This window comes from Phascolarctos cinereus, unplaced genomic scaffold, assembly GCF_003287225.1.
Source record: "Phascolarctos cinereus isolate Bilbo 61053 unplaced genomic scaffold, phaCin_HiC Scaffold_4;HRSCAF=312, whole genome shotgun sequence".
Classification (NCBI taxonomy): domain Eukaryota; kingdom Metazoa; phylum Chordata; class Mammalia; order Diprotodontia; family Phascolarctidae; genus Phascolarctos; species Phascolarctos cinereus.
The window spans coordinates 670293936-670308421 of NW_027555847.1; the positions used below are offsets into that span (position 1 = coordinate 670293936).

The 14486-nt window shown below is 40.9% G+C and overlaps 1 protein-coding gene across 1 annotated transcript in view; it reads left to right on the plus strand.

Moving 5' to 3' along the window:
* Positions 1-8272, plus strand: part of RAB8A (RAB8A, member RAS oncogene family) — a 28318-nt gene extending 20046 nt beyond the window's left edge. Inside the window, 3 exon segments of the mRNA XM_020969223.2 lie at positions 3223-3288; positions 5513-5563; positions 6480-8272. Coding sequence (XP_020824882.2) covers positions 3223-3288; positions 5513-5563; positions 6480-6572 — 210 coding nt within the window. The 3' untranslated portion in view covers positions 6573-8272.
* Positions 8273-14486: the final 6214 nt, after the last annotated feature.

Sequence of the window (14486 nt, forward strand, 5' to 3'; positions counted from 1 at the left end):
CTTGTCAAATATTAAGCTTAGTGGAATCCTGTATTCTCCTTTTTGTTAGTTGGATGACTATAAATATAGTCTGCTATAGAATATCACAGATTTCATCTCATATTTTCAACAAGAATGACTGCAATAGGGGCAGCTAGGTGGCATAGTGGATAGAGCACTGGCCCTGTAGTCAGAATTCAAATGCGACCTCAGATACTCAGTAGCTAGCTGTGTGACCCTGGGCAAGTCACTTAACCACCATTGCCTCCAAAATAAACAAACAAACAAAAATAATGACTTCAATACATGTATACATTATTCTTACAAAGCTTTTGTAAGAAATGAAAAAGTAGATCTATGAACAGTAATTGACAATGCCTTCTTGGTGACCTTTTTTGATGGTAATAATATCTGTGAGGGGTGGTGGGAGGTTTCCCATAGTTTCCACTTTCAGATGCATTGAGATTAGATCCCTCAAAATTATCACCTCCTGAATGGACCACAGTTAACAGTCCAAATATGGTGTCTCTGCCTATAGAGAAAATTATCTTGTCATAGAAATGTTGATAGATCTTTTCCATTTTTCATCAGTTTATATTGTCCTTCCAGATTCATCCTTAAATATTTTGAGGGAAATCATGCTAAGTTTTCTGTGAACTTGTTTTGGCCTCTAACACTTCACTCTTTGTTTCTACAATTTTTTCCTAATCTTCCACTGTTTTCCATAAGATTTTGCCGAAGAGTTTATATTTTTTTTTATTTTAGACTCAGACACCAGAAAACAAATACATAATAGAGACAAGAAAAAAATCATAAACTTAAATATTGGAACTTAAATACAAAGTAGGAAAACAAAAAAAAGCATGTCATGTGCATAGCAGAACATAAGAGAGGATTCAAAATATGTAACAATAAATTTTCATTTCAGGAAGGCCTAGAGTTTATATTTTCTAAACCAGTGTTGCCTTTGGCTGCCACAACTCTCTGCTTGACAAGGAGATCAAGTGTTTGGAGGGCTTCCTAGCCTCTTTGGGCTTTGCTTTACATTGACTAAACTTCCTTAGCAAATGAGGACAGTCCATGTCTTGTCTTTTATTCACGTCCCATCTTTCAGTGTCAATAGCTTATTTAAATCAGTCAGGTTGTATCTGTTTTAGTAGCATGCTATAACTTCTTTGATTTCAGATTCTTCTGATTTGATATTGGTTTTGATCTTTGATCAAACAAATCACGGTCTGGCAGTACACCCATTCAGAGAACACATTGATAATCTTTTTATTTTTTCCATCTAAGATATGGATGATTTTCATGTTGGTTTTTGTTGGGTTTTGGCTTTTTTGGATGGGGAGAGGTGAGGGGATGGTATGTAATTTGGTGCTTGCCCTATGCAGCGCCTCCTTACTTATTTTCTTGAAGAAAGTATCTGTAATGTTTAAGTTTGCAGCTTCTGTGTAGTGGCCTCTTTCATTACTTGATCCTGAGCCAAATTATCTAACCTTTTTCACCATCCTGTGAATTAATCATCATTCAATTTAGAAGGACTAACCAGTCAAGCAGCATTTATTAAGTACCCACTGTATGCTAGATATAGGGCAGTGAGGTGGTACAGTGGGTAGAGCGCCAGGCCTCGAGGCAGGGAGATTCATCTTCAGGAGTTCAAATCTGGCCTTAGACACTTATTAGCTGTGTGACCCTGGGCAAGTCACTTAACCCTCTTTGCCTCAGTTTCATCATCTGTAAAATTGAGCAGTATCTTTGCCAAAAAAACCCCAAAATGGGGTCACAGAGAGTTGGACTGAAAATGACTGAACAGCAACAACATGTGCTAGAAGCTGGAGATACAAAGACAAAAAGATGAACCCATTTTTGCCATCTGGGGGCTTTCATTCTATTGAGAGAGACAGCGTGGGGTGGGTGTGTGTGTGTCTGAAAAAAACAAAATGTACGGTAGTTAAATATGAAATAGTTTGAAGGGGGCAGAACACTAGCAGTTGAGAGCAGGAAAAGCCTTCACTCTTTTAGAAGATGGTGATGGTGGGTACTTGAGCTGCTTCTTGGAGCAAGTGTTTCTCTGAGGTGGAGGTAAAGAAGGGGTGTATTCTGAGCGTGAGATGGGCCAACGTGGAGGCACAGAGACAGGAAACGGAGTGCAGGCTAATGAAGTGTCCCATGAAATAGTTCTTGTTGCCCTTGGATTCACAATAAAACCAGTTCTGTAAATACCTTTACTTGCCACATCTCTTAGCAGAACCTATGAACCATCCTTCCTTGTAGCTACAACTTCTTATATCTTCTGGTTTTGTTTTTAGTGACAGTGTTAATATTGATGCAGTCCAGCTCCTCTAGTGGTACGTCAACTCATTGCTTTTTGGGCAAGGAGATCTCATTTAAAGAATTTACCGACAGTTATTTATACCTGGTTTAAAATCTGTGGATTCTTAGCACCATCTCTCTGCGTTCCTTTTTTTCCCTATTCTACCACCACTGCTGCACAGAATCAGAAGGGAACCATATGGGAAGGATTGAAGGCCATCTCCTTTTTTCTTTGATAACCATGATCAAAGAACGTAGCACCTACTGGCTGGCTTTCTGGCGGTGAGCTTCGTTGTGCTTAGCTTGGCTGGTTCTTGGACATCAGACTATTACCAGGACTGTGCTCAGTTAGATAGTACTATATCTGGTTGGCTGGTAGTAGAAATGTCCAAATTTAACAAGGTGGTAAATGAGTGGCCACATTTGATCTGGTTAGAATATGCACAGTGTCTTTTGATCCCTAACCAGTATCTTAAACTGTGGTCCAGAAGTTTAAATCCTGTTCTCTGATACCATCTTTTTAACTGTTCATTCCCCATATATTCCTTTTTCTTTTGAAGCCCTTTTCTTGGTCAGGAATGATGAAAAAAACAATCTGTGCCCAAGTTGCAACCCCTCTGTTCCATCTGTTGAATTTTGTACTGACTGTATCTAGTTTCTGATATTGAAGAATATTTCTTTTGAGTCTTGAGAGACAGCCAGATCTGGACTCACATAGCCTGGATTTGAATCCTATCTCTGTTATATACCTCCCAGAGCTTCCGTTTTGTCTTCTGTGAAATGAGGATTATTGTAATACCTCAAGTTGAAGTATTGAATAATACTTGTCTTTTATGAAGTTGCAAGAAAAACATTATCAACCTTAAAGCATTAATAGAAATATAAGCTAATGCTTACTGACCTGTCTTGTGTTCTATGGCTTTCTTCTAGCTAGCACTTGATTATGGAATTAAATTCATGGAGACCAGCGCAAAGGCCAATATCAACGTAGAGAATGTGAGTATGTGACATAGTCATACCTTACATTAATCTGCCCACCACAGTTTGTCCCACTTTAACCAAACACCCAAATTGGAGCTACAGCCCCTTTAGTCACTTATGATCATAGCTTTTTGAATAACTGCTAGACCTTCCTAGAGACGTATTTCCAAGTGGGTTCTACTAAGTGGACACATTCAGGTATTAGATTCAGATTGTGTAATACTCAATTCCTTTGTTTGATCCTCACTTATGATCAGCCTTCTGTTACCCCACCCCCAATTCCCCTGTACTGTTCTCCTCTTTTTTGCTAGTATTATAGGTTGACCCTGAGCTTGCCAATGAATTTAACTTACCCTAGAGTTTTGTCTAAAATCTGTTTCCTGTCCTATCAGCTGAACAGAGTATTCACCAAAGTCTAGTTTTGTTGTCAGACTATTGTTCATTGGCAGTCATTGTATGAGTTAATAGATTTAAGGGACAATGCTCTTATTCCTATGACACAAATTGAGTTAAGGGATTAAATTGAACTGGCCACAGATAAATCAGTGAGTTCTGTCTTATCTCCATGGGTGGATCTGCCTCCATGGACTAGAAAAAGGATACAAAAGCTCCTTGCTCCAGCCACTAATTGTGACACTATTTGGCACAGAGCTGACCTGTGTTTCCATAGGTCTTTTTCTAGATGAATACTCCACACTATGATTTATGAGGCAACTTGGATATATTGGGAAAAACCCTGAATTTGACCTTAGGAGATTTGGTTTCATTTCTGCCCTCTCGCACTTTGATCAGCAAATATATTAAGTAACTGCTGTGTGCTGAGTAGTCTGCTAGAGACTGGGTTATGAAGACAAAAACAAAATAGTTCCTGATCTCAAAGAGCTTACATTCTCTTAGGTGAGAAAACACATTGTATTTGAGAATATACTTAGCTTAGTAGCTGTCTGATCTTGAGTAAGCCAGCTAACTTCCTTTATCTGTAAAGTAGGGATAATAACACCTCTTACCAAACTTAAGGTTGTTTGCAAGATCAGATTCAATAATGTATGTTATTGGGGCAGCTAGGCGGCGCAGTGGATAGAGCACCAGCCCTGGAGTCAGGGGGAGCTGAGTTCAAATCCAATCTCAGACACATAATACTCATTAGCTGTGTGACTCTGGGCAAGTCACTTAACCCCAATTGCCTCACTAAAAAATAAGTAAATAATGTATGTCGTTGTCACCCTTAAATAATAATAGAGCTTTAAAATTGTGGTGGATACAAAAGGCATTGAACTGCTTCCCAGCTTTGTTTAGGCCAGGTGATTTATAGTATATGTGGTTTTGTCCTTCCATTCTGATAGCCCTGAGAAATTCAGTGTTTTCTAAAGTCAGTTCTTTAGGTGGAAATCTGAGCTAAATAATGGTACAAAGTGGCGTGGAGACAGTCAGTCAACAAATATTCACTTGGGGCCAGCTGCCTCTAAGGTCCTATGTGTAGCAACTGCCAGGGAAACAAAGAAGCATAATTCAGTTGCTGCTGTCAAGGAGTCCACAGTCTATTTCGATAAATCAAACATATATATAGATAATTAATAGTAATAACAAACCACCAATGAGAGGTGCAAAGTAAGTGCTGAAGGCAGATCAGAGGAAGGAGAGATGTCTCTGGACTGTAGTAGTCAGGAAAAGGCTTCCTGGAGGAGGAGAGGAAATTTCATTAGGCCTTCCTTGAATGATGGATAGGATTTAAATAGAAGTAGGGAGAATCAGGGTTGGAAAATGAATGTTATGGACAAAGTCATAGATGTAGAAAATAAAATTCAACAGATTATCTGCTGTTTAAGTCATTCTGTTTGGTGTTGGGGATATGAAGGTGAAAAATAATATAGTTCATATTACACATTAAAGAAGAAACAATTTTGGCACAGCATGAAGTTCATTGTAGAGAGTGTTAGGACTTAAGACCAGAGAGTTAGTTTGGACCCAAATTGTGGTGAAGCTTGAAGGCCACACCAGAATTTGGACCTGTTCCTCTAAGAAGGTTGGAGAGTGGAAAGAAATAGATTGTAAAATGTAGATATACATACCCTAAACTATTACAGATTGTTTTGTATTGCCATGAGAATGTAAGCTACCCACTAGGGAAGAGCACAGTTAGTATTTAACTAACAGACCAGAAAGCCTTCCAGTAGATGTTAAGTCATTTGTAACTTCCTACTTATGCAGTATGGATAGTAACTTTTCTTTCTTATTCTAGGCATTTTTCACTCTTGCAAGAGACATCAAAGCAAAAATGGACAAAAAATTGGTGAGTAATGATTCATTCCAAATAATGGGAAGTATATTTGCAGTAAAATAATGACAGACCTTCCATTTAGCCCCTGGGGACAAGTTCTCTCTTCAATAAAGTGTTGGTTATGGCAGATGTTTCCTCACTATCTGTAAAGTTAACTGGGGCTTGCCAAGTCCATGTGGAAAGTTGAGCTGGGACTAGCATTTGCTGTGTTTAATAGGGAAACCTGAATGTAATAACAGTGTTAAATTCTGTATGCAGCTGCTGTAAGAAGTCAGGAGGGAAAGGTTCCCATTTGACCTTTTTGCCTTAGGTCGTCGTCTTGCTAGTAAGTTTTCAGTAATGCAAAAACCCAGCAAGGCTGTGGCCTGCTTAAACAGAATATGGAACGTAGAATGACAGAGCTGGGGAACAAGATGTCTGAGCCTTACAGTCCTTCAAAGATCATCTGGCCCAAACCCCTTATTTCATAGATGAAGAAAGTGAGGCAGAGCAAAAGGAAAAGGCTTATCCCAAGTCACCCAGGGGAACACTAGCAGATTCAAGGCATTTAGCTTGCTGGCCCTCAGTTTCCTCCTGCATAAAATAAGAAAAGTTGTCCTAGACAGCCTCTCAGGTCCCTTTCAGCCCAACTCTTCATCGCTGATCTATTATCCTTTTTCTTTTTACTCTCCCTACTTGGTTATTCTCTGTTCTGACCACTCTAGTTTCCTCCTACCCAGGACTCCATTTTGGTGTGCCCCCTGGAGATTTCAAAGAGACAGGGGAGGTTGAACTAGTCCAAGATGGGAAGTAGGAGTGAATTGTTTATGAGGACGTATAGGAAGAGTTGTTTAAATACTAGGGGTATAGTCTTCTCTACATTGACTCAAGTACCTTTTCCTCCAGCTCACCCTTTTTCACTGTGGGAAAAATCCTTTCTGTTTTTCAGGAGGGTAATAGTCCACAAGGCAACAACCAGGGCGTCAAAATCACCCCCGACCAACAAAGGAAAAGCAGCTTTTTCCGATGTGTTCTTCTGTGAGGAACACTGCCTTAACCTGAGCCCGTGCTCAGCTGAACTGGACTGTGCCCGTTCCGAGTGAGTTTTCCTCTATCTGTGGACTTCCCACCTTCCAACACGCCCGCCCCATGGCTCCGTGGCCGCTGCGGGACCCCGGCTGCCGGAACGAAATTGAGAAATTGTTTATTTTAGTAACGGTCTGATTTTTCCAACTTTGGAGATGGAATAAGTTAAGAATTTACTATTTTTCCTGTAATGTTTGCCATATCGGCTCCAGCATAGTATGACCAGTGAAGAGAAACAGTTGAAAACTGACCAACAATAGCACCTTGGATTCAGTCTCTGAGGGTGGTTTGGTGTTTTGGTGTGTTTTGTCTCTTTTTGTTTTTTGTATCTGGAACACGTCTAAACTCCAGCAAGAAAACCAGTCTGGTCAGAAGAGTCCTTCTGTAGGCACTCAAATGCCAATGTTGATTAAAGGTGTTTGTATACATGATCCCCGTGCGTCCACTGTACAGAGTCTCGGACTCAGGCATTTATCTTACAAGCATTTCTGTCTCAGGACCCACTGCAGAAGTCACTCATTTAAGCAGCAGAGAGCTGACTATTGAGAGTGGGGAATATATTAGCCTCAACCTGGGCCTTTCCAAATTACGCTTTACTATTCGGTCACAAGGCTACATTCATTCATAGTTCTGGACAATCTACCAAATCAAATCCATTTTTTAAATGTTTTGTAAAAATAAACCAAAGTGAAGCATGAATTTATTGAATTCTTTGGAGAGTGTTTCAAGGTGGAAATACTGGTTTTCTCCTCTTTGGTGCCTGGGTTTCGGTCTCTTGTCCATAATCCATTGAAGTTTCTTGTTGTCTGCAGGCCCCTCAGTGGCGTCTGTGATCTCTGACCTTTCACTGTCTAAAATAATGCCTTTCCAACTGTGGTATAAGTAGCTTCTGATGGTGATCCTCATGTGACTTAGGAAACAAGGATCACCCCAGGGACCTCTACCCACTTTCTTCTTTGCCTGTGATTTGGGGAAAGGGGTTGCCTCTCTTTAATTTTTAAAAACCAGAATGGCCAATGTTCCTTCCTCCCCCACCTCCAGTCGGGGACATCAGGCGGCCAAAACATGCTGTTCCTCATGTATACAAACACAAACAGCCCCATGCTAGGCAGCAGGTCACCCTTATCTCCAAATGGGATGTCCTTTTTAGCAGAGATTTATTTTTTAAATTCTTAGTGCCATGAAGTGATTCAGTCTTCGATTTCCAAGAGCAGGTACAGACGATTGGGGAGTCTGTGCTATTCCAAATGGCCGTGGCAGGAAGAGAAGAGTCCTCTCCACAGGCCCCCATTCCCACCCCCATGTGTGGCAGCGACACACAACACATTCCAATGTGAAATACTAACAGTAAAACAGTTTGGGGTTGGGGTTTTTGTTTTGTTTTTTAATTATCATTATTAGGTTCTCTTTGACAGCTAGTGGCTTTCAGCTTAGAGCCTGTACAATTGAAAGTAGTTTACTAGGTTGGAGGTAACGTCAACAACTAAGTTGTTTAGAAGCTGCTGTCTCAATCAAGTCATTGGCATAGTTCCATAGTTTCTGAATTAAAACAAACATATCAACAGTATCCTGCTATTCACTGGAATCTCTAACATGCTCTGTTTACATTGATAAATGCACTTAAGGAAAAGAAATTAAAGCTCATTTTAAAGTTAATGGACTTTATTTCCCGTTGTCTCCTTTTAAGAATAGTCATAACAGATTTTTAACATAACTTTTGTTCACCTCATTTGAGCCTAAGAACATCCCTAGAAAGCAAGTAGGAGGGATATCTATTTTTAGGTGAGCAAACTGAGGTCTAGAAGGGTCAAATGACTTACCCACCATCTCGTAGCTACTAAGTGGTTAGGACTTGAACCCAGGTCTTTTGACTCCCAGTCAAGTAGTCATTCCATTACACTGATCTGCTTCTCTGAATAGGGATCAGTGTTTCAATGAATGATTGTTGATTAATTCACTGATTGTGATTCTAGTCCCTCCTTTTGATTGTTGGTGCTCAGGTTTCCATGAACTAAGCAACAGCCATTAAAGCAGCTGAGAGGTCAAAGTTTGGGCTGGTGGTTTAGGTTAAATGTATCTCATCCTTCTCGAGCCTCTCTTTTTATTGTTTTTTGTTTGTTTTTGCTTTTTGGTGAGGCAGTTGGGGTTAAGTGACTTGCCCAGGGTCACATAGCTAGTAAGTGTCAAGTGGCTGAAGCCAGATTTGAGCTCAGGTCCTCTTGATTCCAAGGCCAGAGCTCTATCCACTGCACTGCCTAGCTGCCCCTGGAGCCTCTCCTTTTACCAAAGAAGCCCATCGTCCTGTAGTCAGGTGGTTTATGTGTACCTGGGCCTCGGAGGCCAGCGGCACAACTGGGAAGTGGTGGCAGCTACGGCCCGGGCAGCTGAAGGTAGGGTGCCAGGCAGTGGCATGTGAGCCCTGACTCTGCAGTACGTAGCTGGCTGGCAAATCAAGCAGCCAAAGAAAGTCCAGAGTTTCTATTTCTTTCAAGGTTCCCCACTGGAAATTTGTGGGTCACTCAATAGTATGGATAGAGTTCAGGAAAAAACCAAGCCTTGGCTATGGAGGGGGCAACTGCTATAGGGCATGTACCTTGGTAAGGATAGCCCCTCCTAGCACATATGCTAGCTTTTTTTTTTTTGATGAGGCAATCAGGGTTAGGTGACTTGCCCAGGGTCACACAGCTAGTAATTGTCGAGTGGCTGAGGCCAGATTTGAGCTCAGGTCCTCCTGACTCCAAGGCCAGAGCTCTATCCAGTGTGCCACCTAGCTGCCCTGACCTAGCACATATTCTTAATGTAAGCAAGGCCAGCTACAGCTGCAATCACCTGTCTCATGTCCAGAATGCCACAGATGGGAATGGCCCTTTCAACATAGAAGGTTAAAGCTGGAAGGGACTGATAGCTGAGAACAAAATTAAGCAAAGAAGTTATCTCATTCTATAAGCATCATTTTACAGATGGAATAGACTCAAATGGCTGTGTAGCCCAGTGCCAAAGCTGGGCCTCAAACCCAGTGCTTTCTGCCTCTTCTACCTCTCCTGCTGGATCTGATCTCCACTCCTCTCCCAGACAGAATAAGGTGGAAGGTGTCCTCTTTTCTTTGTAAGGTCTGGGTGGAACATGGGCTGAACATGGGCAGGATTAGAAGGTAAGTGGCAGGGGGTGGGGGACTGGTGAATGATTTACGTCCTCCCTTTCCTCTGCAGGGCTACACCCTTGGTCATTGGCCCTGAAGGGACAGATGGCCTTGTTCAGCAAATTGAAAGTCTTTAGGGGATTTGGGCTTTGGAGACCCCTGGTTAAAAATAGACCTAAATGCTTTGACACAGGTGAAATTGATTGTTTTTAATCTGCTTAAAAGTTGTCAGTGGCTCTTCTTGGCCTGTAGAATAAGGTCCAGATTCCTTTGCCTGTACAGGCTGCTCCCCACTATATTTATCTCCTCATGCTCCCCTTTCCGTACCTGGCATACTTCAGCCAAACAGATGCTGTGCTCCACATATGTCATATCCTTTCTTCCCTCCATTCCTTTACGCAGGCTTTTCCTTTAACTTTAAATGGTCTCCTCTTCCTCTCCACACTTCAAGGTTCAGCTCAAGTTCAGACTTCTCCAGGAAGCTTCACCACCCCAGTCCACAGTGATTTTTCCTCTTTAGATGCACGTCGGTGTCGCAATGCATAGAACACTGGACCTAGAGTCAGGAAGACCTGAATTCAAATTTAGCTCAGATACTAACTTTGTGACCTTGGACAAGTCACTTAACCTCTGCCTCAGTTTTTTCAGCTGTAATAGAGATGATAAAATACTAGCACCTACCTCCCAAGGATGTTGTGAGGATGAAATGAAATAATATTTGTAAAGTGCTTAACACATCGCCGGGAACATAGTAGGCACTGTATAAATACTTGTTTTCTACCTTCTGAACTCTGCCTCTGCTTGCTGGATGAGCACACACAGTTTTGTATTTTTATTCAGTTTCCCATTTCTAAGCATCTCATTTACTCAAATAGACTGAGAGCTCCACTGTCTGTTCCCTCCACAGTGCCCCCAGCATAGTCTTGGGCACAGAGAAAACATCATGGATTTAGAGGTGGAGAGGACCTTAGAGGTCAAGTCCAGCCTCCTATACATACGCATACAGACGACAATACTAAGATCCAGGGAGGACAGCTGGCAGAGCCAAGTTTCAGACCTAGGGCCTCTACTGCCAGATCTGTTGTTCTCTCCATTGTTCAGTGCTGTCACACTTGTTGAGGAGTTTGATTTGAGGTTCTCTTTCTAGGGTAGTACATCCCAAGTGTAACCTCTGAGGTAAAAGAAATCTGTGTGTGATTATTTAGTTGGTGGTTGAAAAAAAAGCATCGGACTTTTGAAAAATCAGCTTAAGCAAGGTGCCTCAGGACTAGAGATGGGTAAATGTGGTGCCAGTTTTCCAAGGGACAAAGGAGAATTCTTCAAAATGTATGCTAACAAGCTTGCTCTCCTTGTTTATAAAAATCGAGTTGTTGGGCTTATGGAAAGATGGAAGAGCAAGAGGTTGAAGGAGTGCTTAGTATCACAATATTACACATAAGAAACATAAGGAAAGAAAATAAGAAAAGGAATAACAGATTAACTATCAAAATGTTTAAAAATACTCAAATGATTAAAAAAACAGTCCCACCATAATGGGAAGCAGCAGCAAAAACACTCAAGCAGCACCAACAGAAGCACCAGAAATGAAACCAAATTCCATAGGACCTGTAAGTGAGAAGCAACGGAACAAAGGAACTTAGCAGCAGTGTCGACAGATGAAATAAGGTCCTGCATGCAACTAAGAAATGTTAACCAAAGAGATAATGAAACAGCAATCTGTATGGAGCAATAGTACATGTAAAGTAATTGTAATGAGAAGCCATTGTTTAATCAAAGAACAAAGTCTTAGAAACAAAACGACAAAACGCAGGAAAAAATTGAGCACAGGAAATTACACGTCTGAAACAAGATTTTGGATTCTGTGATGACAAAAGTAAAACCTGGTTACTGTAGTTCTGAAGGCCATATAGAAAAATTTACAAGAAATTGGAAAAGAACAAATAGCAAATCCATAAAATATAGGAATGAATACCAAATTCAGTTTGCCCAGGTATCACTTTGGAGCTTTAAGACTTCTATGTTTTCTACTTCCATTTTTTCTCTCTGCTTCCATTTTTACCAGGAAGAGATAAGACTTATTGCCAAGATCTTAATTTATTTATTCTTTTTTTGGGTGAGGCAGTTGGGGTTAAGTGACCTGTCCAGGGTCACACAGCTAGTGTCAAATGTCTGAGGTTGGTTTCGAGCTCAGGTCCTCCTGACTCCAAGGCTGAAGCTCTATCCACTGCGCCACCTAGCTACCCTAAGACTTATGTTTTCTTTTTGTGAAGGTTTGTAGAGAAGCGTAGCTGCCACATAAGCTCCAGCAAATGTCTGAATATGGCCCCAGAAAGACCAATGCTAAAGGAACCCAAAAGGAAACAAAAATAAGCTCTTCCATCCATCTTACAATTGCACAGAAAGGTGATCAGAAGAGGGTGAAGGATCAAACTAGGTAAATCATTGCTAAACAAGGAAGGGGCAGGACAGGAGAGGATGGCACTGAGGAAATAGAAGCATATCCCTGCAATCTGGCTAGAGGTAAAGAAGGGAGTGGAGCCAGCACAAACTCCCTCAAATAGATGTGACAGCCATTTAGGGACGCTGTAAGCCAGTGCTAGCTCCAGTGATCAGGTTCTCAAAGCTAGGTGCCAACCCTGTCTTATCAGAACAAAAGGAGGAAATAAAAAACACTCCCATTATGTGCCCAAGGCCCAGGCAATGCAATCACTGGAAACCATGATGAGGCCAATTTGGCACCCGAGTACCACAGTTGCAGAGGCCTATTATTAGAGAATCCTTGGCAGAGGACAGAACCAACTCCTGATTAAGGATTGTGCAGAGGAAGAGATTTAACTCAAGCCTGGCATCACAGTGGTGGTCCACTAGGATTGAGACAGAGATCAGGGATTGAGACAGTGGGGACCCTAATGCCACCCACCTCATGTAGACTGGCAGCAGCTGCACTACAGACTACAAAGGAGACAAGGCCAAACAGGTCCTACCCAACCCTTCCAAGTGTGCCAGAGAGGACTGATCCAAACACAGAGTCCTAAACCAAGAATTGGGGCTGAAAACATGAGCAAACAGAAGAAAACACCAAACCCAATTAGCACTACGAATTAAGAGAGGTCCAAGGGGTAAACCCAGAAGAGAATAATCCCACAACTACAAACTCATATTTAGAGGGTTGGTTGGTTGGTTGTTTGTTTGAAATGACTTAGCAAAGACTATTAGAGAGATGGAAAAAAATAAAGATAAGAAAATAAGATGAGAGTTTAAGACGAAAATAATTAAAAGGAGAACAAATGAGATGGATGAAGATGGAAGAATAGGAGGAAGCAGCAAAGGCCCAGAAAATGCCAATCAAAACCAAAAAAAGCTTCATCATTCCTTCCAGAAGTGCACAGAGCCTAGCCCTAAGACAAAGTTCCAGTGTGAGAAGTAAGACCTAACAGATGAGTAAGCAAAAAAAAAGATCCCCACAATAAGAAGCCAGATCCAGAGACTACCAAGACACAGACCCAGAGGAAGAGAGCCACTGAATATCTACAAACAGAAGTTCAGATTAAAACACAGCCTGATCATAAAATCAACACAGTTCCTGGAAGAAATGAAGCTAGAGTTTAAAATCATAATAAATGAAAATGAGATTTCTTGAAGAAAGAATTAGAAAAGAAATGAAAGAGCTATAGGAACAACTTGGAAGGAGAATTAACAGTTTACGTGCAGAGGTACAAAACCTTACCAAAGCAACAGATTCCCTGAAAGTTAGAATGTACCAAATGGAAGTTACTGATTTCATGAAATAACAAGAAATACTAAAACAAAGTTTAAAAAAATTTAAGTAGAAGAAACAAAAGATTCTACTCATAAAAAAAATAACAGACCTGGAAATTGGGTTTAAAAAAAATCTTGAGAATCATACTTTTTGGAGGGAAAAAAAGTATAGATATCACATTTCAAGAGATAATGTATAAAAACTTTCAGGGCAGCTAGGTGGCGCAGTGGATAGAGCACTGGCCCTGAAGTCAGGAGGGCTAGAGTTCAAATCCAACCTCAGACCAAACATTTGACAGTTACTAGCTGTGTGACCCTAAGCAAGTCACTTAACCCCAATTGCCTTTTAAAAAAAAAAAACCTTCCCAGACCTATCACAACCAGAGGGTAAAGTGAAAAATAGAATATACCAGTCACCTCCTGCAAGCACTCAAAAATGAAAACTCAGAGAAGCATCATAGCCAAAATCCAGAATTGCCAGGTCAAATAAAAAAGTATATGCAAAAAGAAAAAGTTCAAATACCAAGGAGCCACATGAATATAATATTTCAAAAGACAAAATAGGCAAGCTTATAGCCAAGAATAACTTACCCAGCAAAAGTTAGGATAATCCTACAGCAAAGGATCTTTAATGAAATAGAGGGCTTCGAAGTATTCCTGATGAAAAAAAAAACAGAGCTGAGTAGAGACGTTGAAACCCAGGCATGGGAATTTTTTTAAATGTGAAAAGGTAAGTACATTTGAACGTTTGGAAGGGTCTATGCAAGGATGGAGTGTCCACATTCTAACAGATGGAGAAGAAACAATTTTAATTGTCTCTTTAAAGTCATAGAAGGAGTTAAATAATACAAAGATCCTAAGACCAATGTGGTTACAGTTTGATGATCTTACAAGAACAAACAAAAGGGAGGGGAAAATACACTGGAGAAGAAAGGGAAGGGAATTTACTATCTCACATACACTGGGTGCCCA